The sequence below is a fragment of the Agelaius tricolor genome, unplaced genomic scaffold, assembly GCF_023055355.1.
Source record: "Agelaius tricolor isolate 1412-34295 unplaced genomic scaffold, bAgeTri1.0.p SCAF_8, whole genome shotgun sequence".
Lineage (NCBI taxonomy): Eukaryota > Metazoa > Chordata > Aves > Passeriformes > Icteridae > Agelaius > Agelaius tricolor.
Window position 1 is genome coordinate 37,296,016 of NW_027269268.1, and position 25,465 is coordinate 37,321,480.

At 42.1% G+C, this 25,465-nt stretch overlaps 1 protein-coding gene across 2 annotated transcripts in view; it reads left to right on the plus strand.

Moving 5' to 3' along the window:
- LNX1 (ligand of numb-protein X 1) overlaps positions 1-25,465 on the plus strand; it is a 119,539-nt gene that overhangs the window by 87,239 nt on the left and 6,835 nt on the right. For both annotated transcript variants that reach the window (XM_071432382.1, XM_071432384.1), the window contains 6 exons: positions 753-908; positions 9,655-9,857; positions 11,436-11,807; positions 16,698-16,829; positions 22,437-22,614; positions 24,487-24,715. In XM_071432382.1, the coding sequence (XP_071288483.1) occupies positions 753-908; positions 9,655-9,857; positions 11,436-11,807; positions 16,698-16,829; positions 22,437-22,614; positions 24,487-24,715 (1,270 nt within the window). The remainder of the gene's footprint in view (positions 1-752; positions 909-9,654; positions 9,858-11,435; positions 11,808-16,697; positions 16,830-22,436; positions 22,615-24,486; positions 24,716-25,465) is intronic.

Here is a 25,465-nt window from a genome sequence, read left to right on the forward strand (position 1 = left end):
GCAAGAAGAGAGCACCAGAATCTCAATAAATTCTGTCAGTTTTATTGAGTGTAGAGGCCACAGTCTGGTTTGAGGGAATGTTGTATTATTAGATTACAATATTTGGCTAGCATGCAGAGCTGGAACAGACAGAACAGCCACAACCATGAAGATATCTTTAGCAGGATGGAAAAGAGTGACATGTTTTGAAAGTATTATGACTTTTCTTTTGTATTGCTGTACCCGAGTCAGAATATGTGAGGTTTTGATCCCTCCCACCTGATGATAATATCTGAATTTTTTGACATGGAACAGTTGGCAATCATTGGTGGCTTTAGAAGCATTGCAAGGTTTTGAGACAGAAGTAGTAGTATGGATTTTGTCAAGAAGAGTTTTTAATGACTTCCAGCTTTTTTTGGTCAAACATGTATAGCTGAGAAAATATGTATTTTTCACAGAATTTCTGGTAATTCTGTCTTGATGGAGGATTATTCTTTCCAAAGCTACCACACTCACAGGAGATTTTTCCATGTGATTAGCAAAACAGACAGGAAGGAGGCAATTCGAGGGTGTGGGACTGAGGTAGGGTGATTGTACCCAGATTCAGGTGGGTGCAACCTTGAAGTATCAGCAGACTCAGGGTCAAAGGTGAAGTACAGGCAGCCCTGATGTTGATGTTACATCCCATCATATGCCAGGGGCTGCAGAAATGCTGTGGTTCTAGAGCAGAACTGCTGAACTGTACTGATTTGGTTTTTTTCCTGCTGTTGCAGCTCGGCACTTTGAACGTTCCACTATAAGAAGCAGATCTTTTAAAAAAATAAACAAAGCGTTCAGCGTTCTTCGAAGGACAAAAAGTGGAAGTGCTGTTTCCAACCAGACTGACCGGGAAAGGGAGACTGTTGGAAACTCTGCTGCTGGAGAGGAAGGTAATGTTTTGTTCATCTTGTGGTATCACTCAAAAGGGGGTAGGGAGCCCTGTCCACGTGGGAGCTGGATATCCATGACTGATGTGCCTTTCATGTGGTGGGCTGTGCGTGATTAAAACAAACAAACCAGAAAACACAATCTTTCCTTATTTTCTTCTTTCAAAAGATGTTACTGACTGGCAGGCAAGAATATTGCTGGGGTGTGTGGGACCTCACGTAGGGCTGTTCTGGTAACAGCCTGCGTGCTGTAGCCAGCCCAGGATCTAGCCCACGGGATGTGGGATCTGGGCATCTGGGATCTGTTACTGGAGCTGTCATTGATTTGCTCTGTAATTTTGTTCAAGTGTCTCCATTGGCACGTGCCTGTCCCTCTAAAGCAAATGGATCACAATAATCATACTTTAGAAGAACTTAATGAGTTTTGGCTAATGTTTATGAAGCACTGGAAATTCCCAGTGGGAGGATGGTATGGAAGTGCAAAGTACTGTAATTATTCTGCATTTCTGTGGGCTCCTTTATTACCTCAGCCAGGCAGGTGATGAGGTAAGAATGCTCTGCTCTTAAGCAGCAGGGAGAGGCAAGTTTGTCTGATGTATGTCAGGGATGAGGGGTCTGGGAGGTAGTAACACTTAACATTTGGCATTCTCAAAGCAATAAGCAAATGTTACTAATCAGTTTGGACCATAATTATGAAACCAACAATGGCATTCATGCATCAAGAGGAAGTGATGATAGAGTGGGAATCAATGTCTTAATCAAGGTCTCCACTCACCTTATTATTCCTTTGCTTGATGCCTCAGCACCTCATGTCTCTTCCCAGATCAAATGTTCAGAATGCAGGCTTTCAGAATACAAAATACCCAACTTCCTTTTGCTCTGTATTCAAGTTCTCATTGAAACACACACAAAATAAGCACAAAAGGCTGCCAAATGCTAGTTTCAAGCATCATTGTGATGCCATTGTGAATAGTGGTGAATTGGAGAACCATGTTCAATATACTTCTGCTTTATTTGCCCATTCTTTCAGGAGAGTTTCACTATGTTACTGTGGTACTTACTCTCCTACTTCACATACTTGCTGACAGAGCCAAAATAAAACCTGGTAATTCAAAATTGTGAACCTTCTCCATAAAAGGGATGGGAATATACTCCTTGACCTGGAAACATCGTGAATAATTTTACTATATTTTAAAATAATTTAAAATAATTTTTATTATTAAAAATAATACTCTTTTTTTCCCAAGTAAAATTTTACAAGTTGTTTAGATCTCTGTTTGAGCAGGCAGATAGATTTCTCATTCTATAGTAACACTTCAATTCACTGTGAGCAAAAGCTTGCCTTTTTTTAGAAGAAGCGAAATTCTCCATGCCTCAACTTCATATTTTTTCAAAAGACATCCCTTCAGGATGACATACAGACCACCTTCTACCTAGACATATAGCTGACATCAGTAATAGTTCCACTGAATTCTTGGTTTCATGTCCAGGGTGTGCAAATAATCTGGATGTCAACAGCACCTATCCAGTAGCCCAGTGCAGTCCAGATGTTAGCAGAAGTTAGCAGAAAGGTGTGAAGATGTCACTGGCCTTTACATTCCCAGCAAGTGAAAATCATAGTTGTCTCTGTAAGGGATGTATAATGGCAATCACTCCAGGGCCCCACTGACAGTGTCAGGATTGTCAGTGTCTCCTTGGCTCTGCTTGTGGTTTCATTCCTCTGCACCCAGCACGCCTGTAAACTTCCAAATGTATTCTGCTGCACTGGAAAAACCAGGTAGGCATATAATTACTTAATAAGCAGTTACTCTTAAGTATGAGATCACAGAAGCTGGGTACCTAAATTACTTTATTAATTACATTTGCAAAGAATGCCTTTTGATTACACAGTTCTGGAAATTGATCTTTAAAAAATGCAAGCAAATAACTTGAAGAAATACAACTTGAACAAAGATTGCAATTCAGTCCTTTGCAACAGGTGCTTTGTGTAATGGCATCTCAAAGGCTTTCTCTGTTTCTTCTCCGAGGAGGGAATGAATGTACTTCTTTCTGTAGCAGTTATCATCATCCTGCCAGCTGGGGGCCGGTTTTCTTCTCCAGTTCTGTATGTTTTCTTCTTTTATTTATTTTTTTAAAACCTCAGCTGCTCTGAGCAGTCTGCAGCTAGACTTCTGATCAGAGCTGTTGGTCAGTCTTTAGGGATAGCTGCTGTATGCTCTGCCCTGTGCTCACTGAGAGTCACGCATATTGAAGAAAAGGGAGCCCTGTGTATCTGTCTCACCATTGCCACACCACTCTCCTGGGAATGAAGGTGCTCCTGTGGGGGTGAATGAGGTGGTTTCTCACTTCAGAGGTCCCCACATCCAGTGGGAAAGGTGCTGCTGCCTTTCCCAAAGTTTCACAGGTTTGTGTCTGGGACCATCTGAGAAAAGAACTGAGCCATGACTCATTGCCCCAGGAGATGAGGCAGCACTTCATCAACTCTCTGGTGACCACTTTCCTCACCAGGTTTGGTCAGTCCATGAGCAGAATAAAGCTGAGACTATACCAGCCTCACCGAGTGAATAAGCCCCTTCTTGCTGATAACCTCTTCTTGATAAAGGAGAGGTGAGATCATCTGGCAAAGCTCAATGTATAATTCATCTGACTCCAGTTTTCAGAATATCCTCATCTTAATTCACATGTCTCTGTTTAATCTGTTTTGCCTGTATTTTGGTCAATGGAGCTCTGAGAATGAACACCACGACAAGTAGCCATGTATTAGCCTTCAGCAACCCTTCATTAAGGGTGTGTGGGTGCATTTAATCTGAAGCTGCTATGTTGGTTGAGCCAGTGCTCAGTTGCAGTATGACTGTGAGGGTACAAGACAAAATAATGGTTTCTGATGAGGGAGAAAAAGCATTCAAATTCTTCTTAACTTGAAGCTGAATCTAGAACTGGTTTTGGAAAAAACTGACACCCAAGGACATTGCATCATATGGTGTATAATATCAAATGTGTTTCTGTTATAATTACAGCAGAGAAATAGTTACAGTCCAATGCTATCTTATACCTTATAAAAAATATGAATTTGTTTAAACAATGTTATATGTGCTCATTTTGGATTTAAATGATTCAGGCTTTCTTTCTCTGTTTTTGTGGCATTTTCAGCAGAGAGTTGTTAAATGTCCAAACCAAAGAAAATGTTAGAGGTGAATGAAAAGCACAAACACTAATGAGAAAATATTTAGGGGGAAGGAGCTGTAAAGATTTCCTTATTTTTAATACTTTGTTATTTCTAAAATCCCATGCAAAGAAATATTTGTCTGTAGGCAGCACCCAAGCTTGTGATATTTATCTGAGAGCAATTTCATTAACAGCATTTACAGGTACAAATAGCTTTCCAGGTCTGAAGTAGAAGTTTAGAAAGTTTAAGAGAAAGAGTTGCACTCTGAGATGTGAGAGAAGGTGACAGGGACATGCTTAAGGCACTGATGCATTTAAGATGTAATATCTTCTGATTAGATCTACTAGTGTAAATGACCTTGACAATCTACTTAAGTGATAAAATATTTCCAAACAAAGAGTGCTCCAGCTTTGCTATGCTTATTTGTATCACTGTGCTCTTAGTTTGGCTTCACACCTTAAATTCAGTTCCAAGAAAGACTATAGATATATATGTACTCTTTACTCAAACTGATCTAGAAATACAAATTGTGAACCAGCTAATGTTTTAGGAGCAAAGAATTTGCAGGTACAATTTAAAAAACTTCCTTACAGTTTTCGAGTAAAAGAACTGTGTTTTTGACTTCCAAAAACTTTAATTGATTTCATTTTGCAGTCAAGTCATTGTAAAAGAAATTTAATATAGGATTGCTTGAGGATGGCAAATGTTTTTCAAAGTCAAACTCAGTCTCATAGTGGATGCAGTTCTACCATCTGGCATTGCTTTGCAGCAGTCAAGACCAAGGCAGCCCCAGCAGGCACTGGCAGAACCACAGAACACAGAACAAGCTTCCCTCTGGCACTTGTGTGAACCCCTGTTATTTTTGAGAGAGATATATACACATACATATATATGATAGATAGATAGATAGATAGATAGATAGATAGATAGATAGATAGATAGATAACATAAATACTTCAGTGTTTGGAAAAGCACATGAAGAAAAAGAAGGTAAGTGAAACACAGATGGTATCAACCATTTCATGGCATTAAGGCTCCCTGTATGCAGAAAAAGAAGTGGTTTATCCAGCCCCAGGACAAGACAGTGCAGCCCAACCTCTGTCTCAGGAAGGCTGCACCTCACAGAAATCCCACACTGTTCCTATTTTTCTCAGATTTGATTCAGCTGCCATTCTGATTTCCCAAAGCAGCTGTTGCAGAACTGGTTCAAAGTACTCTGCTCTGGAACGAAGAGCCAGGCAATTTCCCGAAGAAAGAGATTGTCTCTGTAGCACTTCCTCTACTACAGACTGCTGAATTTGCCTGCTGTATTTGAGAGTCACAACTCTTTAGATACACAGTCAACTCAGCAACAGTTTCATTTTAGCTCTTTTGGGATTCCTTTGGTGAGGGGAATGTCCAGAAGCAAGAAGAGAGATTAGAACTGGCATCACCTTCTACCTGTTCCTCCATTGGAGAAGCATCACTGGGGAATTAATGGAAGGCATTAAATCAAAATGATGGCAAACCTTTGGGAGAATGGCATGATAAATGAAAATCTATTGGGAAGGAAAATTTGCAGAATAAAGCTCCCCACCAGCACAAGGGCATGTGATACTTACAGACACATTAATTTTCCAAGACTAGGTTACACAAGCTTAATTTAAATTCTGGTGTCCAGATGCTGGGAAGGATGAATGTGTGCTGCTGCAGATGGTCCTATTTGTGGGGGTGAGCTGGCACATTACGCAGGCTGCCTGATCTAAATGAGGACTTGCAACCACAGATACAAGTTTTCTTTACAGTGACCTTTGATTAATTTGGACCCCAGAGTCACAGCAAACATTGCACATTGTCACACTGAGTCCTGGGAATGAAGGCAGAAGCTACCCTCATGGCAGCACTGTTGGAAGGAGCATGATGTGCACAGAAGTCAGCAGAAACCTGAGCACTGGAAGAATGCTACCATTAAATATTATAAACTGTGGGGAAAAATAGTAAGCTTACTAAATTTTGTAATTCTCTGTCATGGCCACTAAGTAACAAATGCTCAGTGTCCCACATTGTGCCAGATAAATGGAGTTCACTGGGCGAAGTTGGTCTCTCCTGTGTTGTTTACCATAAAGTAATGTGTGAAAGTATTGATAACATTGCACACTAATATTAAGAGAATACTGCTTGACAAAAAAAGCCCACACAGTTTTTATGAAAGCAGGTGACATTTTATTATATTAACAGATTCAGAATGCTCCATACAACCCCCCGTGACAAAAACACAACATTCTGTGGGAAAACCTGGAAGAATCACGAAAAACAAGACAGAAAGTTTCCTTCTTTCTAGATTCAGCAGCTCTTCAATATTTAAAGACTGGAAATATAAAATGGTAAAGAAAGGTATGCAATACTCCTGGGTTTTCCTGCTCTGGAAAACCTGACCAAAGAAAATGGGGAATTTTAAATAAGAGTGTAAGGGCTGGAAAATGGAGTCTGTGAAAACTGATACTCCAGACCCACAACAGGATGTATATATGTCTGAAAGGTACAAGCCCTCAACTCAGTTGGAGTTCCTTCAATTGGGCTCCTAAGCCCCCAGTCATTGTATGCAACCATGTTCTAAACCAGGGTCCACCTTTTCTGGGTATGGTCTATGCATTAATAATTCAATTTGAAGACATTGCTTTCTAGACATGGCATCATCATGAAATATGTATGGTAAGTTTTCATCAAACTGCACACAATGTATGCAGACTTTTTGGTGAAAAAGCAATTATTAATTTTCTTCTTATTATTTTAAAAAAGTGTATTTGTGTACTTTATATATTTAGATTGCCATACTTACTGTTAGTTTATCAAAATAGGCATTAGGTAAATAGGTTAGTTTATCAAAATTGACCTTTTACTTCTGACAGTCTAGGTTGTTGAGAATACAAATGTCTGGGATGAAAAGAACAGGCAAGTCTTCAATTAAGAGAGCAGAAATTAATGGTTCATAAAGGAATTATTTAGTTGCTTAGCTCATCTGAGGAGAAAATATTTCTGTTTATTGTGTATATTTGATAACACAAATCAAATGAAGACAGGAAGTGAGGCAGTACAGCCTGCTAACTATGGAAGGGTGGCATTAGAGACTTGCAGACTGGCAAAAGAAAAATGTCTTGGAAAGATTTGGGTTGTTGTAGACTGCACATTTCAGAAGGAAATTAGACATCAAAAATTCCTCTAAAAAATCTGCATAAAACTGTATTGAAAGTCATCCAAGTACCAGTGCAAGACTTAACAAACCAGATAAGGCATTGTTCAAAATGCAAAGAAACCTATTTATGTTTATACATATGTAAAGATGTAGGTAAGTCTTGTACAAGAGTAGAGACTTGTTCACTGCCACATTGCCCTGATTTTGCTCTGGGATAATTGCAGGTTGAAATAACATAAGAGTGTCAATAGCTTGCTCAGTCTACAATTCTCCATGGACAAGAAATACAACTGAATAATTCCTTTAGAAGGGTTTTCACAATGGGCTATGGAAAAATGAGCATCAGTGTCAAAAAGCATAGTTTATTAGGATGTGAACTGAGTCATCATAATAGGTCTATTATAGCACTGTTTTGTGATCTGCAATATATACATGTATATTAATTTATTTGCATGCAGGGAAGATCTAGGTGTCTGGATTTTCATGTGTATTTTTACACATAACCCTTACACATAACCCTTAACACATAACTGTTATAGCCACACTGAAATGTGCATGCAGGGATCAGGCCATTGGTGATTTTTGAGGAGTATTTGTATTGTCTGACTTTAAGCACCCCACTGAGATGCCAGAGTTAATTGCCAGAGTTAATTGCCTCTTTTCTTACACAGCAGTGGAGATTTGGCACCTGCAGGGGCGATTTAGCATGGGAATATATCTCTTTGGGTGCCTGTGCACTGCAAAGGAAGTCAGAGCAAGTAGATCACCAAACTGTGCATTTGAGGCCTGGATTTAGATCATGTGAATCACCCTTCAGGCTAGAGAGAACTGAGCAAATTACAAGCTGAGCAAATAGCATTTAGAAAATAGAGGAGCATGGGGGAAATGAAGCACCTTCCATTCCTGAAATATTAAAGTTGCCTGCAAAACGGAAGTAAACCTGTACTAGCACAGAAACTGCTATTACAAGAAGAAATGGTTGAGTATTAGGTTGGTGAAGACTGTGAAGTTATCTAGACAGACTTTTATTGCCTGTCAAGTCTGTGCTACTGGTAGGTGCTTTTTACAGACGTGGAGGAGGACAGCTTCCCACCCTGAAGAGCATATGATCAAAGAAGTGGTAAGGGATGCAACGTGGTGTTTCTCAATATATTTTTCCTGTTCTTTTTTTCCCCCCTGCGCTCTCTCAAAAGGTTTTGGTGCCTTGCTGGTTTGTTGCCTGCTAATTCTGTAGTAGCAAATATTAATTCTATCTCAGATTCTGGTCTATAAAGTTTCATTTTTCACTTAACTACTATTTATTAACACTCATACTTTCATTTCTAAAATAGGTTATTGAAAAAAATATTAGCAGTTAATTTTTTGACTTACAGGTTTGTCATATAACCACTGGATTGGATTCACATGCAAAAAGTTTAAATGCTTTCTCTCAGCTTTGGGGAATTCAAAATAATTGAAGGCTGCTGTGCCTGTGCTGGAAAACACACTGCTGCTTTTACTTCAACTTTACTCACTGCTGAATATGGATTAAAATTTTGAATTGACCTGGAAGGAAAGAAAGTATTAGTGACATGCTGTGAAATCAGACATGCCAGTTGAAAAGTAGGGTTTGGAAGACGATACCCTAATCCAGTGCCTTTTAAATACAAAAAGGATCCACACTTAGTCCCTCCTCCCCACAGCCAGATTGCCAGGGCCAGCAGAGATCTTTCCCTCCAGGTACTTTGAGCATACTGTGGTTTTAATTGACACATCACAGTTAAAGTCACTCATTCCTACTTCCTAGAGTTCAAGCAGTGATGAAAGGAGAGTGGTCTGGTAGGAAAACTACTGTATGCTTTGGTTTGTCCAAACCTTTGCTTTGTTGCCTTTCTGGTAGCTAAAGATAAATTAAAGGCTTCCTTGGATGTCACAAGACAAGAGCCCTGTCCTCCACTGTGACACCAAAAATGGAGAAAACAGGGCAGCCTGGGATGCTACCAGTGAGATAGGGTTTACAACCCAGCCCAGCAGCGATGGATGTTTGCTGAGGTACCCATGCCCATCTCTTCTAGGGCCAGCAAGAAACTGTGGCCTGGTTCTGAGGTGTCTCTGGTGACCAAAAATGTACATGATTCCCTCAAAATATTTATGTGTATAACTCTAAGTACATTTCATCTGTCCAGGTTACATCAAGGGTTTAAGGCTGTATTTTGTGGGGGAAAAAGGAAGTTTGAATATATTAATTGTAGAAAGTTCCCTTCAAGTCCATTCAGCAAGCTTACCTATCCTTTTCTTCCCACTTGGTATGAATCATATACATGCATAAAACCTAGCTTGACTAACTGGCAGGTACTTGAGGTTGTGCAGTGCATGTTTCAACAAAGCAAAGCTGTGTTGTCAAATAAATACCTTAGAATATGCATTTCCAGGTTTTCCCAGGCTGTACCACCTGATTCCAGATGGGGAGATTACCTGCATTAAGATCAGCCGCAGCGATCCACATGAAAGTCTGGCCATTAGGATCGTGGGAGGCAGTGAGACCCCTTTGGTTCACATTATTATACAGCATATTTATCGAGATGGGGTGATTGCCAGAGATGGAAGATTGCTGCCTGGAGACATGATACTAAAGGTACAGTACTGTGGAGGTAGGAGATAAAAATAGCCTGACAAAGAATGAGATGGTTGAAGTCAATCACAATGAGATTTGCAAAGTTGCAGAAAGCCGTTCTGAAGTTCAGAGCACCACCCACAAGGCCCCATGATCTCCTAGCTTTTGCTGACCCCAGTGGTAGCTGAGGACACTTGAGGCATGCCAAGGTTGCACCATGCTTTCTGCTTTATGTCAGACAGACTTGGCCAAAGGGATTTCCCTTTGGAAAGGGATCAAAATGTGGGCATACTTCACTCTAACAGTGAATAAAAATGCTTCTGGATGGTGGTTCCCAGCAGCAGCTGCATAGCATGCACACCCAGCTATGTGTTTCAGGGAGCCTTTTTGTCCTGGTGCCAGCACAGAGCAGCAGAGTTAATGGCACCACTAAGACAAAGCTGTTCCTGCAGGGCACATCCAAACTGCACAATGAAGCTGTGACTGTGGCACGGATGGGCCCAGCCTGGCTCTTCCCAGCCATGGCTGACTGCCCAGGATTTACCAAGGATTCCTGTGAATTTCAGCCCCATCCTGGTGCAGCTCATGCTGTTTGTGGTACCCAAGGTAGCAACTTAAAGCTAGTTGAGCTGTCTCTCTGGGTGCAGTCCTCCCCATCAGACTGCAGCAGAACAACTCCATTGTTCCCACATAGGAAGTCTGCAAAAGCAAACACCAGCCAAATGCTTTTGTCTGTGCTGGGGAGTATTTCTCTTACATTTTGGAGATGTTTCTTAATACTTAAATGGTTCAACCTGTGCAATGTAAAGCTACATGGAAATATCTTGTCTGATTCAGGTTTTCTAGCCAGTGATAAAATACAATCTTGCAACTGGTTTTCATTTAGCAATATAAAGTGCAATGCCTAGTCACTCTTACACATATGAACATGATGGGATTGACTGGAAACTCTTTTTTCCTCTTTCTTTTCCTCATCCAAATTTAAAAAGTGGTAGTTATACAGTTTTATTCTCATCTGAATTAAATCTAACCTGAAAAACTCTGAGGAAAAAAAGGAAAGTATGATTCTCTAGTGTGGTAAATCAGCATAATTGCTAGTAAATATCTAAGGTATTTAAACTTCTACTTGAGGCTCTTTCCTTCTTTGTAGTTAGAGATTCATTAGCGAAGAAAAAAATTTTTTTACTGTACCTAGAACAGCTGGGAGATAAAGAAGAAAAGAAACAGCAGGAAAACAGTGGGAGTGAAAGGAAAGGCTTGCAAGACAATTTGAAATCAGAAGCCTATGGAATAAAACTAAGATATATGGAAGGATATTGAAGCTTGGGAAAGAGCAATAAGAAAGATGAAAACTAGCATGTATGTCTGGAGACTATCAGGGAGCGAGGGGAAGAAAAAGGACAGAAACTGTCTGTGCAGCACATCCTTTCCTTGCGGGGAAGATTGTTCTGCACCACAAACTTGGCCTCGTGTGTGACACAGTTCGAAATAGCACATGTCACTTCATTTGAAGACATCTGTGTATCTAGATCTGCCCTCCTCAGTGCCAACTCAGAACAGACCATCTTTCCGCTGCTGATTTACACTTCTCTATTCCAGGTAAATGGCATGGACATCAAAAATGTGCCTCACAACTATGCCCTGTCAATCCTGAAGCAGCCATGCCACGTGCTGCGGCTGACGGTGCTGCGAGAGCAGAGGTACCGGTGCCGCAACAGCGGGCTTTCCCTCGATGCTCACTGCAACCGGGATGACAGCTTCCATGTAGTGCTGAACAAGAGCAGTCCGGACGAGCAGCTGGGAATAAAGCTGGTCCGCAAGGCCGATGAGCCAGGGGTGTTCATTTTCAACCTGCTGGAGGGCGGCATGGCGGCGCGGGACGGGCAGCTGCAGGAGAACGACCGCGTGCTGGCCATCAATGGGCACGACCACCGCTACGGCAGCCCCGAGAGCGCAGCGCAGCTCATACAGGTTTGTCCTCCCCACTCTGACCATGGGGCTTGAGCTGGGCAAAAAACAAGCAGTGGTTTTTCACCATCCATGGCAAAGCAGGGGCCTAACACTGAGTCTGTGTATTTGGAAGAGGGAAGGAGTCAAGATTGGAAGGGAATTTACTCCTGTCAAAGCTCCTTGGTTTTACTGTGGGGATTAGTGTGAGCATGAGCATGGACTCCCACAGAGGCACCTGCTACCATCAGGTTTTGGAAAGTATAGATCAGTGCAAACATCTGTATACTCTGATCATCACCAGAGTGATGCCAGCTGCCAGAAGGCATCCACCCTGGCAGCACTGGTTCCAGCAGAATCCTGACTCCTCTGGCTCAGGAGTCACTGTGCTCTCTCGTTCAGCCCTGGAGCATACCAGAGTAGCCTAAGGCAGTGGACTACCACTATAAGGTAGTCAACACCTTGCAGGTATTTCTTACCTAAATCCAGTATATGGAAATCCAGATGTTTTGGAAAAATGGATCTGTAGTTATTAATCTCTGTTTAGACTCACATGGAATACTAAACAGGTGCTAACGCAGAACTGTTAGATGAAAAACACCCATGCCTTTCTCAGCTGCAAAATTGGTCAGCTTCTGCCTAATTTTCCCTCCAGAACCAATTTGGGTTTTTTGTTTACAGACTATGCTTTTATAAAACTTCAACATAAAAAGCAAAGCCAAGAATCTTTTGTTGTTTTTATCTCATATTTATAGCTGTTATTATACTTGTGCAATTTTGAATTTCATTTGGAGGCATGTAGACTGTTCACATATTGAAGAAATTCACGGGCTTCAGTAACAAGATGTCAAATCAGGCCAGCTTCTTCTTCTTTCTGACGGGTATAATCAGGGTAATATCAGTCAGACTGAAACAAACAGTCAAATCCATGCATTTTGTGGAAAGTATTTCTGTGTTAGCATAGATTCACAGTTGGTTGTAGCCAACTTTTATTGTGAAGTTTATAGCATAGGTGAAGAAAATGTTATCCCCTTACATAATGCCAGTTGTTGAAATTCTGGTCCAGCTTCTTTCTGGATTGCCTTATGTAGCTCAGTAACTGGGAACAGAAGGCAGAAGGGGGAAGGTTTAAATTCTCTGAGGGCAACAAGTCTGGAATGAAAAATTTTCTAAAAAACTATTATTCTTGGAACAGTTCTTTATAGCTACAAAACAAGGCATCAGTGCTTCATGAGCAAAAAACACACGAGATGGAACAGAAAAAATTACTAACAAGAGTATTCACATTCAAGTGTTTAAAAGTGCAACCAAAGCCCTTATTGGTCTCCAAAGAGTGGATGTTAATTATAATAATGCTTGAAACGCACACCAATCCTTGGGAATTTAAACAAGCCTATCAAAGGGGAAATTCAGGTTTCCAAACAGCCAGGATTATATTGCATTGATGTGAGCTCTACGAATCACATTTATCTAATTCAAAATTCCTGGAACCTGTGTCTTTTTGGTTATGTTTTTCATCAATTATCATTTGCCTTTCCTGTTTCTATGTTATGCCAGAGAAAAACCTTTATACTGAAGCCACAGGTGTTTTGCATTTGCTTCTTACACGAAGGGCTATTTCACTGTGTCCTCTGATTTCTCAACAGCATCCTTCCTGCCTGTTGAGAGCTCAGCATGCCTCTTGCAGTGCATTGAGGTCTTCTAATTTATGGTGGTGAAAGCTACAAATACACCATCAGTTTCTTTAAAAACAGAACATTTACTAAAAGGTGCAGTGGCTTGTTAAACCCAGCACAGCAGGAAGACTGTCAGATTTCTGAGTAATCTGATTATTTTTGACTTTTAAATAATGAATAATTGAGACAATTGAGACCTATAGAAACTATTCAATAGCATATGCGAAGCAGTTGCTAATCAGATTGTCTGGCTGTTTATAAGCTCTAAGCTCTGTCACAAGAGCTGAAATGAAGAAAATGTATAAGTGCTAATTAGGAATGTGCACACATCATAACACTCGGGAATTTGCTGCCTCCTGTTTGTCACATCATCTTAAGCCACGGCCTTGTGTCAGAAGTGGCACTTTGAATCTAACTAACAAGACATTCCACATCTGTTTTCCATGAGAGTGACAAGAAAAGGTGCAAGGTAACAGATATGGGGTGCCCATATGAGCACATCAAGCCAAGCTACATGGGCTGAGTCAGACTTTACTGAGCCCAGATGTTCACCCTCCTCCTCACCGCCTTCCCCCCACAGTTCAGAGCAGCTGCTAGGGACAGAGGAGCAGCTTTTCTACCCAACAACTGCCTCTGACAAGCAGGTTGTGATGTGGAGCATATCTGTGCTCCATCATCCCAGTGAGACATGGGGCAGCTTCTGCCAAGAGCAGCCCTGCTGCCTCTTTCTAAGATGCTCAGAAGTTTCCCTTGTGTCTCTGCCTTCCTACTTGATTTGCCTTGGCTCTAACAGATTTTAATTCTAGCAGAGTGTTTCAGCTCTTACTTGCACTTGGCATCAAAGCTCACCTCCTCTCTTTAATTTTCACTTCAGCATAAGATACAGAGAAAGAATTGTGGGAAAAGCCACTGGTAAGAGAGAGGGAAGAGATCAGAATGAATCAGCAATAAATAATCCGTTTGGTAGAAACGTTAATGGGTTTTCATATGTATGTAAATACAAAAGCTGTTCTTGTTGTTTGGATAACTTTCTAAACCACTCTGACTTCTGAGAAACTACTCAGCTTGACTGGCCCGTAGACAAATGTGCCATTGCAACAGAGACTCTAGTTGAACTTTTGCTAGTTGTTCTTTGAGAATTAATCATGTTTTACAACCTTTCTCTAAATAACCAGCTTTGAGGCTTACCATGTGGCAGCAGATAAATTTCAAAAAGAAGTTGTGTTAAGTTGAAACTGTTCATTTTAGAGAAAACAGTATTTTCATCGGGCCACATGCCCTTGGGAGGTTTAATCTCGTGTTGTTCTGTTCCACCTCAGTCATATTACAAACTAGGGACCAGAGTGGTTTCTTTTCTCCCAACACACAGAATTCTGCTTTTGGGTACCAGTTGAGTCCAGAGTCCATGAATTAATATTCCATAAAACCAGATCTGTTAAAAATGCCTAGAAAGTTGTTTTGAAATATGTGTGTATGCACTAAATTATATATTATGAAGCTGTGAATATTTGAGTTTCTAGTAAAAAAAAATAGCATCCCCGAAGATATTGGGAAAGTAACAAAGACGTGCACATTTTTTACTTCACTGAAAATAGCATGGCTTGAACATGTATATTTCAAGCTTGAAGTTGGAGGTTTAGGAGAGGTAGGTTGCTTTTTCTTAACTAAAATGACATTTTTCCAAAGCTCTTTTTAACTCTCAGCTACAGCTATTGAATTCAACTCCAGAAAGGACAAACAAAGCTATAAAAACAAAATTCCCAGAAGCTTCCTCTGGCTTCTATTAATTGGTGGGAGATTTTATTTCAATAGTGCAACTGGATCTGTGTTTGGTTTTCAGCTGCTTTTTCAATGCCAGCTTTCCTTGGAGCTTCTCCCCAGTGAGCAGTGCTAGAAAGCCAGCCAGGAGGTCTGCAGCCCCAGGGCTGTGGTGCCACCAAGCACCGCAGCTGCAGCCCCAGGGCATCAGGCTCCAGATGTGTTTGTGGGGACTTCACATTGTTGGACACTGAGCAGTTCCTTCAGTCTAACCTGAGAGCCAGCACGCAGGAGTGCCTCTGCAGACTGGTCATTAAGAGCCCCTCCTTCCTGGCAAAACAGCAAGGTCTTTAGCCTAGAGAGAAGGAGATTAGAGGATTAATTTTTACATCTTCTGAGTATGCTTCTATAGCACTGAGGCTATTGGTACACTGTTCTTCATTTTAGTTTAGTATATTTGTTTATGACAGGCATCTATGATTTATCTGGGTAAATCCACTCCCTCTCAGCTTTATCTTTGCATCACTGTTGTTTTGAACAGATTCATACGAGCCTCACTGAGGAGCAAATGAAGCCATTTTCTTCTGGGGAAACAGTGATGATTTAATGATAGAAAAAAGCCCCACTTTTACACAGAATTAACACTAATATCAGGCAAACACACACAGAGCCCCTTAAAAATAACAAACATAACCTCAGAAGTATCATTGGAGCATTGGAGCATCTCTCAGGCACACAAGTATACTGACTGCCTTTTGAAAAAAGGCCTAGAAGTTCTTTGAGCTTTGAAACTGCTCTTCCTAGAGTGAGAGTTTGTGAGCTGCTTTCCTATCCTAAACTTCATTACCCTGTGTGCTTGCTTATGCCCACCCTCTCTGTGCTCTGCTGCAGTAGGATTTTATTTCACAAAGAAAATACCTTTTCTTCTTTTCTTTAAGCTTCCTTACATTTGTCATGCTCACTGCATGCAGGTGGACTCAATTACATTGTTTATTCCCCACTCCCACTGGGCAAGGCCTAAGCACATCCCTGGTTTCAGGGTTGATTGTAGCTTTTTCAGCTTTCCCATCCATTGGGCAGCAACAGCTCTGGTAGCCTGCCTGTGTCTCTGCCGTGGCAGGTGAATTGCAGTGGTATACACCTGTGTATACTATTGCTTTGCAGTGCTATACACGGGTGTAGAAGAGAGCTGATCAGAACTCACTGTGGTGGATCACTGCTTTCAGCCAAATTTGGGGCAGGTAGGAAGGATTTTTTAGAGTTAACACCAAATTTTCAAGAGAAATATTAAGTAGCTGGCAGTAAACTTTTATGAACTTAATTGACCTGAGCTGATGCTACTGCTTTATGTCACAGCAACCTCATTAATGGGAAATCCACCCAACGTTTAAGTGGTTCCTGCATTTCCCAGACCCTCTGGGGCTGAGGTGCGGGGTTTGCTGTGCCGGGGCCGTGGCATTCACAGTGTGCTCCCCCGCAGGCCAGCGAGAAGCAGGTGCACTTGGTGGTGTCGCGGCAGAGCCGGCAGCAGACCCCGGACCTCCTGCAGGAGACGGGCTGGGCTTCCAGCGGCTCCCAGCCCTGCCCGGCCGAGAGAAACCACCCCGGCAAGGTGAGGGCGCTCCTGTGGTGAGTCCGCCGTCCGTCCGTGGGGCGGGAAATGGGAGGGCAGCTGGTGGTGCGTGTCTAAGGGGGTTTCCTCTGGCTTCTGTCACCAGAAAAAGCACGTCTCACTTGGCAATGGAAACACAAAGGCTGTGCTGCTCATTATTTACCCACTGGTTCTGCCCTGACTCTGCCTGGCATGGGGAGGGAAGGAGAAGGCAGTGGGCAGTGCTGGGGCAGGTGCTGATGTGCATACAGGGTCTGGCCACGGGCACAGGTCTGACCAGCAGTGGGAATCTGCAGAGGACAATGCACTCCAACAAAAAGAAAATTTTTTCTGAAGTTTTTCCATCTGTAGCATAGTCTTCAGACAAAAAGCTTTCACATGCTGGCCTAAAAAATCCCCATAACCTACTTGAAAATTGTGGTCATCATTAGGCTGTTGCTCATTTATTTAAATGCCCTGGTTGCTGAGAGCACAAGGACTTTCTGTGGAGCTTTAGACCCAAAGCACGTTTGTTCTGCTCTGGCAGCACCTGGAACTTGCATGGTGTAGGTTCTGCAAGGGCTGCTGGTGTGCAGCACCCAGCCCAGGGACACAGCACAGAGCAGCCACCTCACCCACATCAGGCTGTGGTTACCACACTGTGCCCCAGCTGTCCCTGTGTACCTGGCCAGAGTATGTGTTTAGTACATCTACACTCACATTCTCTTTGCCTAAGGCAGAGAAATGCTGATCTTCAAACATAGGAGGTTTTAAGTAGGAAACAATGCAGTTAGAGTTTTGAAAATATGTTTTCTGAGCTTGCTCAGTGTTATTCTTTCCACTTTAGACAGAAGAAGGCATGTCCTTGCAGGAACTGATTTTTTTTTTTATTTCACTAAATTTGAAGCCACATGTCTGGTTAATTTACATTAATCACCCTGAGTGTCACCACTTATGCAAACCCATGCAAGCTTGACCCTGGCCACCAGTGCCAGGGGTGTATCAGGGAGGTGTGCAGGCAGGGCTTAAGTTCATCCTGCTTGATGGATAGCCAGTCGTGTCCTTAAAGGGACCTCTGGACCAAATATCTGGTGCACAGCTGTTAGCCAGGAGACAAGTCTAGCTCTGGATTTTACAAATGTTAAAATATACCCATTTTTGCAGGTCTTTTAAAGCTACATTATTCAGTTTTTATGTGTTAAAAACTCTAGTGTATATTTACGTATTTTTCGTTTTCCTTTCCCACAAAGTTACAATCACAGCTCTTATTAGGTGGGACCAGATAGCAGGAGTTAAAACAGAAAGCAGGCAGCGTTCAGTAGCTACTACCAAGTAGCAAGTAGTGCCCAACTAATGATGCATCTGCAAGGCACGACTTTCTACTGAAGCAATGATTTCCTTAGGAAGATATGTGTAGGACAGCAAGTAGCTTGTGTTGGTACTATATTCTTCCTAGGGAAGATCCAAGCACCTGCTAACTCTGCCATGTTGGTCTGAGTAATTAATTGATACCAGATGGGATTATTTGGGAGCACAGCTTATCTCTCTCTGCCCTGAGATCCTCATTTTCTCTTCCTATACCAAGAGATGTTGGATGTGAGTTCTTGGTAAGTCCCACAATATTTTGGGTAGCTGTGAGATTGAAGGCACAATGAACAGTCCTCTAATGAGCAAGTGTTATAAAGACTAATGAATCATCTCTTCTTGCATAGGCCTCAGCTTTTAGGGGGTTTTCCAGTTTTCCACAAAAGATGAGTACTGCATAAGCACATGAGTGGGTGTACTGCTGTGGGCTTCTGTCCAATGCCACCATTTGGGCACTTTCCAGGGAAGATCACAGGCAAAAAAAGAAAACTCTGAACTGTTCCTACCTCCCTTTAGCTTTGTGTGTAGGTTGTAGAGGGCTTCTATCAGAGAAAATGCTCTGGCAGTAGATCAGTACAGCCAGTAGACACAATGAGCTTCAGGCACTGTGGACTTTTGGTCTGATACAAACATTGCTGGAGTGTTAGTTGCCCTTTTATAGGGCATGACTGTGTCAGTTGAAATATTTCATGATATTTTGCTGAAGGTTTAACTGAACATAACTTGCAGTTCAAGATTTTTAAACTGGCTTTAAAAGATTTTAAAATGTTATTTATTTTAAGTAGGCATAACTGCAGGAGCAATGCTTGCAAGCCTAGGGCCTGTACAGTGTCCTAATGCAGGACATGCTCCTGCCCAAAAACCAAGGTAATGCTTGTTGGTTGGGCCTCACTGTCAGGGGAGTCTCCCATGTGTGTGTGGTCTGATGAGTCTGCTACCTACTGCTATCAGTGGGATTGCTTTATTATATGTGATTAATAGAGGATTGCTAGCTGCCTTGATTTCTGGCTAATTTTAAGGCATTTTTTTGTCCCCTGAGCTTACTGGGGAAAGTGATGGTCAGGAATGCTCTCTTTGAGTGAAGCTGCTCTCACTGTAGAGCATGTATGTCTACATGGGCTGAAATCTGCTCTCAACCTGTGGCTGTATTCAGCATCAAGAATAAGCTCTAGCTTCCAGCAGCCATCTGGCTCATGCAGTGGCTCAGGAGCCACTTTGGGCCAAGCTCTCGGCCTCAGGACAGCCAACCTCCATCTGTACAGCACAGGGAGGTGACATGGAGGTGCCTCTCTTTTAGGCCAGTGGTGACCAGCCGTGTTGCCCACAAGGCTCTGGATAAGAAGAGGATGATCCCTTGTGACCATGTCCTTCTCTGGGGGTATATGCCAGGTGTATGGTGTGCCAAGAGATTGGTCCTGCCCAGGGTCTCATGGATCTGTGTTCCTCTGTACAGAGATTGGGGAAGCACAGCCCAAACTGTTCTGGCTGCTGCCTGGATTCAGAGAAGAGATGTCACAAACACTTTCTTGTGCAGCTGAGGTTGTGAAGCCAGACTGTAACACATAAACAGGCCTGATTCAATTCCTTTGAAGTCACTGGGAGCTGTGCCATTAATTAAATAGCACTTGTTTTTAATTGGATCTGTTTTCTTATTTCTTTCAAATTAATTGTCTAGTACTTAGGGCAAAGAAAATGTTGCTGGAGCAGGCAATATTTCCTGAGCAAATGAGCAGGTTAACCTTCAGGTAAAGTACATTTTCCAAACAGACACAGCGATGTTTTTTGCCTGCAAGACACGTGTCATGGCTTTGATGTTGTGATAATCTGCTGTAAATATTTATTTTCTAATAAATATACAGAAAAGGAGGAAAAAATAAAAAGAGGAGGAGATGAACTGTTATGTTTTTCTTCTCCTGACCTCCAAGGTTGCTTCAAAATGACAAAGAAGCACAATTGTTTAGAAGAGAATGCACTGAAATGCAGTCACTGATAAACACTGCCTTTTAACTGGTTTACTTGCTATCAATTATACCTCCAAGCAAGTTCTACATGTGTTTACTAAAAAAGGCTTTACTTTCCTTTCATCACTGCCTTCCTCTCAGTCAAGTCATCCCAAATCCTTTCTCTCTGCAGCCATATAAAAAAATGACATGGGAAAGAGTAGCTTCAAAAGAAAATTGGTTCTTTGTGATTCAGCATACAAGTACTGGTACTTCTATAATTCTTCATTGAAATGTAGCAGGACAATTTGTTCCCAAGCAGTACTTTGAAATCTTTTCTCTCTGTGCTGATTCCTCAAAAAACAGAGATAAACCGGCTAATGTTCTAATGTTTTTGTTGTCTAAGATGTTTGCTGCATAAGTAACAGAACTGCTCTCTCACTCAGAGCCAAAAATAGAATCCAAATTTCATGTTTTGCTGCAAAATTTCAAATCGCAATTTTGGGAAAGTTAGTTGCCCCCTATCCCATGTGTTTCAAAAAGTGGCCTTTTCCTGATGGAAAGCCATTCATTTTCAAGGGAAAAAGATATTTTTGTAAAACATGGATGAAACATTAAGTTTAATATGCATAAAGATAGAACTACTCTGTTTAAAATATTTACACCTTAAAGACAAAGGTGAAAGGTTAAAATTATCTGGATCAGAACATAAAATTTATCAGGAAGAGAACATTTTCTGAAGGTTTTAAAATCTTCAGAAATTGATAGGTTTCTTTGCAAGCCCTAAGCCAAATTACTGTGACATAGTGCCTATGTTCTACATGGACCACGTCTAATATGTCCAAACAACTGTGCTTGGCTTTCTCTCAGAGCCTGAGAGAATTTTTCTTTCCTCTGAGCTCTTTGCCTTTTTGTTTCTGGAGCTCTGTGGCAGCTACTGTTCATCTGCTCAAGCAGAGAGAAATCCCTTGCTAAGCTTCTAGAAGGTCCCGCATTCTGTTGTTAACATTGCATCACAGAAATCTTGATGTGGAGTTAGTTCCCCCAAACATACCTTTAAAAAAAAGCACAAATCAAAGACATAGTTTGCCCTACTTGCCATAATCTTCCTTTGTCCCATCATTGTCACTTAGGGTGGCATTGTGGATTCATCTGCGCCGCTTTCCATGCTGCTGGCCCAGGAATCAATGTAAAATGTCTTTGTGAGATGTCAGATTACTAAGAGATTAATGTGGCTTTAAATGAGTTTTATAGATTATTTTTGCATATTATTAATGTGAGGTCACATTTGTGAATGAGAAGAGTCTTTTAAATACATTTGAAATGTATTTAGAAGCATGCGATTATATATGAGCCTGGAGTGGATAATGCTGTTCCTGCAAGAGGGGCTGGGATTGTCAGGAGTTGATGTCAGGAGCACTGCTTAGGAAATACTTAAGGAGAGAAAAGCAATTAACATTTAAATCCAGATTTATTTGCCTTTCAAACTCTTCTGTAAGAACTGAGTGCATGGTAAACATGACATTCAGTTCAGAGGTTTAGTTGGAGCTTGCATTGCAGTGGTTCTCCATCCTGAGGGCACCTGTGGCTTTGTTGCACCCTCACTCATGCACCAGCTATTGCATCACCAGCTGTGTGTATTAAACTTTTCCTGCTCAGAGGCAGAAATATATGGGATGGCTGTCCCGAATTGACCCTTCAAGCAGAAGCACTACGAGCACCCTGGAAACTGCTCTCTCTTCACTGTAAATGTCCTTCTCTTTTCCTGAACAGAAACACTTATTCTTCAAGTGTATTTCCACCCATAACTTACATAGAAACACAGACATCTGGAAGATCAAATTAAATATGTCTCTTCTAATATGTCCCTAATGGTTTCATTCCTCAAATCCAAGAGGACTATTTCTCACTAACTACAGATGATGCTCAGACTGCAAGCAGCAAGATACAAAGCACAACCTGATAGTAAAAGATATGATGACCAGTAGTGATATTATTATCAAGAACTTTTTTTTTCTTTTAAAATCAAATTCCTTATTTACTTTTCAAGGACCTTCTTCTGTTAGCCTTAGGACTAAAACAACTCTGGTTTTCATTGCAGCAGTGCTTGACTTTAACTATTAAAGCACAGTTATCTTGGTGGTAGCTCTGACTGCAGATGCTTAAACCCCGGAGGGAGTCCTGCCGGCCATCAGGCCAGGTGGCTGGGAAGTGCCTTGGTGTTACTTCCAGGAATATTTGTTTTGATAGAAAATGCCAAAACTGTCAGGAAGGTCACCATGGCCACAAACTGTGTTTGTTGTTGCTATTTTCTCCATCACAGAACACCCTTCACACTGTCACCTGTCATGAGAAGGTGGTGGCTGTCCGGAAAGATCACATGGAATCACTGGGAATGACTGTGGCAGGTGGAGCATCTAACCGGGAATGGGATTTGCCTATCTATGTGATAAGTGTGGAACCTGGAGGAGTGATCAGCAGAGACAGCAGGATAAAAACAGGTAAAAAGGGGGGATTTTGAAAGCCTGCCTTAAATCAAGAGCTTCTTTTGAAAACTGCAGGATAGTGAAAGCGCTTTACACTCTGACATCTTCAGCAATCCTATAGATTTTGGGATGTGTCAGATTAGAGGATCTCAAGTGAGCTACCAGAAAAGGCATAATATGCAGCAGTAATCATCTCTGTGAAGTAGGATATAGGAATATTCTGGTAGGAAAAAAAAGATAAATAGCTTTTCACAGGAAAATTCTCCTAACTCTTGATACATTCATTGTGCAACCTTCATGTGTTTTCAAAGTAATTTTTTTTGCTTATTTGTCATTGCATTCATGAATTTGAATTAAATATACAGGATGAAAACTCCCATTATATATGAAGCCATATTAGTGCCCTGTGGCTCAGCCTCATGTCTGGAAATACTGGCTTCCTAACCCCATTTAGCTACTGATGGCACAGAATGATAAAGCTAATAGTTTCTCCTCTTCTGCGTGAATAAGCTTTTAGAGCAAGATGAGGACCATATTTTATCAGTTGGTTTTGTGGGAATAGCTGGGCAGCAGAGGAAAGATGAAACTCTGAGGTTTCGGGATGCTACATCCTCAAGAGCCAGATCCCTCAGTAGCCTGCATCCAGCAATGACACTGCTCACCTACCCTTCATCCCCTATATTCTCCCTCAGTCCAGTCACTGCCTGGAAGCTGGAGGGAAATCCTGAGTTTAAGGGAAGTGAAGGCACCCAAAAATGGGGCAGAATAGCTGCAACCCAGTCAGACCCCAGGAGCCTGGGTCTCAGTGCCCAGCACTGGCACACATGGCAACTCCCTCTTTGTGCCTATTCAATGAAACCCATGTGAGAACACAACAACAGGAGCAAAACAGCAGATTTCCCCTTTCCTTCTGCTGGGAGATGACTGTCTCTCAATGGAATACACTTCCCAAAATATATTCATCATGAGACAGCATGGAAAACTCAGCCTAGTTAATTTGATAAAATTAGAAACAAATGAATATGTGATGTTATAATAGCACCATAGGTCTCTGATGTAGAGCAGCTCTTAGGCTGTTGTCCTTCTTATTGGGGACAGACAACAAGAAGAGATTAATGCTCATTTGCAGTGCCTGGACTGCCAGTGATAAATCTCTGCCTGGAGAAGCATCCAGGCCAAGTATAGAGGGCACCCAGGAAAGCCCTGGCATGGCAGCCTGCTATGAAGGGTTGCAGAGCACTTGGCATTGAGGCTCTTTGCATGACATTAGTGATGTCTTTATTGTTCTGCCTGTAGTAATTGAGGTCATCTTTGCATTTTTCTCTGTGGCTGCTGTGCCTATATTATAAATAAGGCATACAGAAAAATGGTTTGGCTTGCAGCCATTCAAACAGGCATTAATATGAAAATAACATGTTACTCCACAAAGCAAACTAGGAAGAGCCAGTTGGAGTGGCAGTCCTCCGCTAAGGGAGAGCTGGGAGAAAAAACATCACTGAGCTGTGGGGTTTCAAGCTTAGGTTGAGTACAAATGTTGTTAGCTGGAAGTGGACTCCAGAGACCCAGACCAGTAGTAGGCACCAGTACCAAAGCTTGTTGGTACAGCAGGACCCCAGCTGTTTGTTCAGCTCCAGATGCAGGAGATGACGTGGAAAGAAACCAGGAGAAATCGTCTGTCCAGCCACGCAAGGTTTCTGTGTACAGGAATCTCCCCTCATGCCTGTGGCATGTTTACTAGCATATGCTTTGTTAAACGATAGGAATAACAAAAAACCTCGTCAGGCTGCTGGTTCTTGGCCATGGATTTGACTCATTTGTTTGTGGAGGTGGGTAGGGGATCCTGGAAACACTTGCAGGGTTTTTTATCATCCGTTTTATTGGTCTCAGGTGACATCCTCCTGAACGTGAACGGCATTGATCTGACGGGAGTCAGCCGCAGTGAGGCCGTCGCCCTGCTGAAGAACACCAACTCCTCAGTGGTGCTCAAAGCCCTGGAGATGAGAGCATGTGAAGCCCAGGAGGAGCAGGGTCACCTCCCACCCGCTGAGGACACCCAAGTGACTGCTGAGAGCAGTGAGTGGTCGCCGTCCTGGGTTATGTGGCTGGGGCTGCCACGGTAAGTCCACAGATTGCAACCTCTGGCTGAGGGGGATTGGGAGGAAAGATTTGTATTTTCTGGCAATACTTTCTTTTGGCTTGATTCATTGCACTTACATCTTAATTAAATCCAGGCTCTGTCACTGACTTGACTCTAAATACCTCCCTTTTGTAAATGGGTATGTGTACATGGCAAAATAGACATGCAGTTCCCCTTGTGAAGGAGGACAGGATGCTGAATTGTTTCAATCTTGTAAATATACCTGGCATTTAGGGAGTGAAAGGAAAATCTTGCAGGGATACAGGAGCTTGCTGAACTGGAGTTTAGGCTCAGCCACCCTGCAGAAGGCAGATACCCCTCCTGCAACACTCAAGCCGCACAGCCCTTCTCCTTTTGGCAAATCCAGCTGAATTGTTTGACTTTACCCAGATGTTGCAAAGTTCGTGCAGTTGGCCAGTATCTCCAAATCACCTCTTTTAACCCCACCCCCGCCTGAAAGAAGTCCATTTGTCACACACAGGAAGCAGCTGTGTTGGGGTTTCAGCAAGGATAACAAGAGCCACATCAGCTGTCACTGAGTTCTCAGTGTGCACGGTGTAATACCTACAGCTTCCAGGACATTCCAGAAAGAATGAAATGAGGACACTGTGAATCTGTGAATATGCAAAGCTGGGATCACAGACTTGAAACTGACACTCAGTTTTAAGGAATGAAGGATTTATCGTAAAGTTCCTCTTGATTGTACTCCTAACTCTGGCAGCAGTTCAG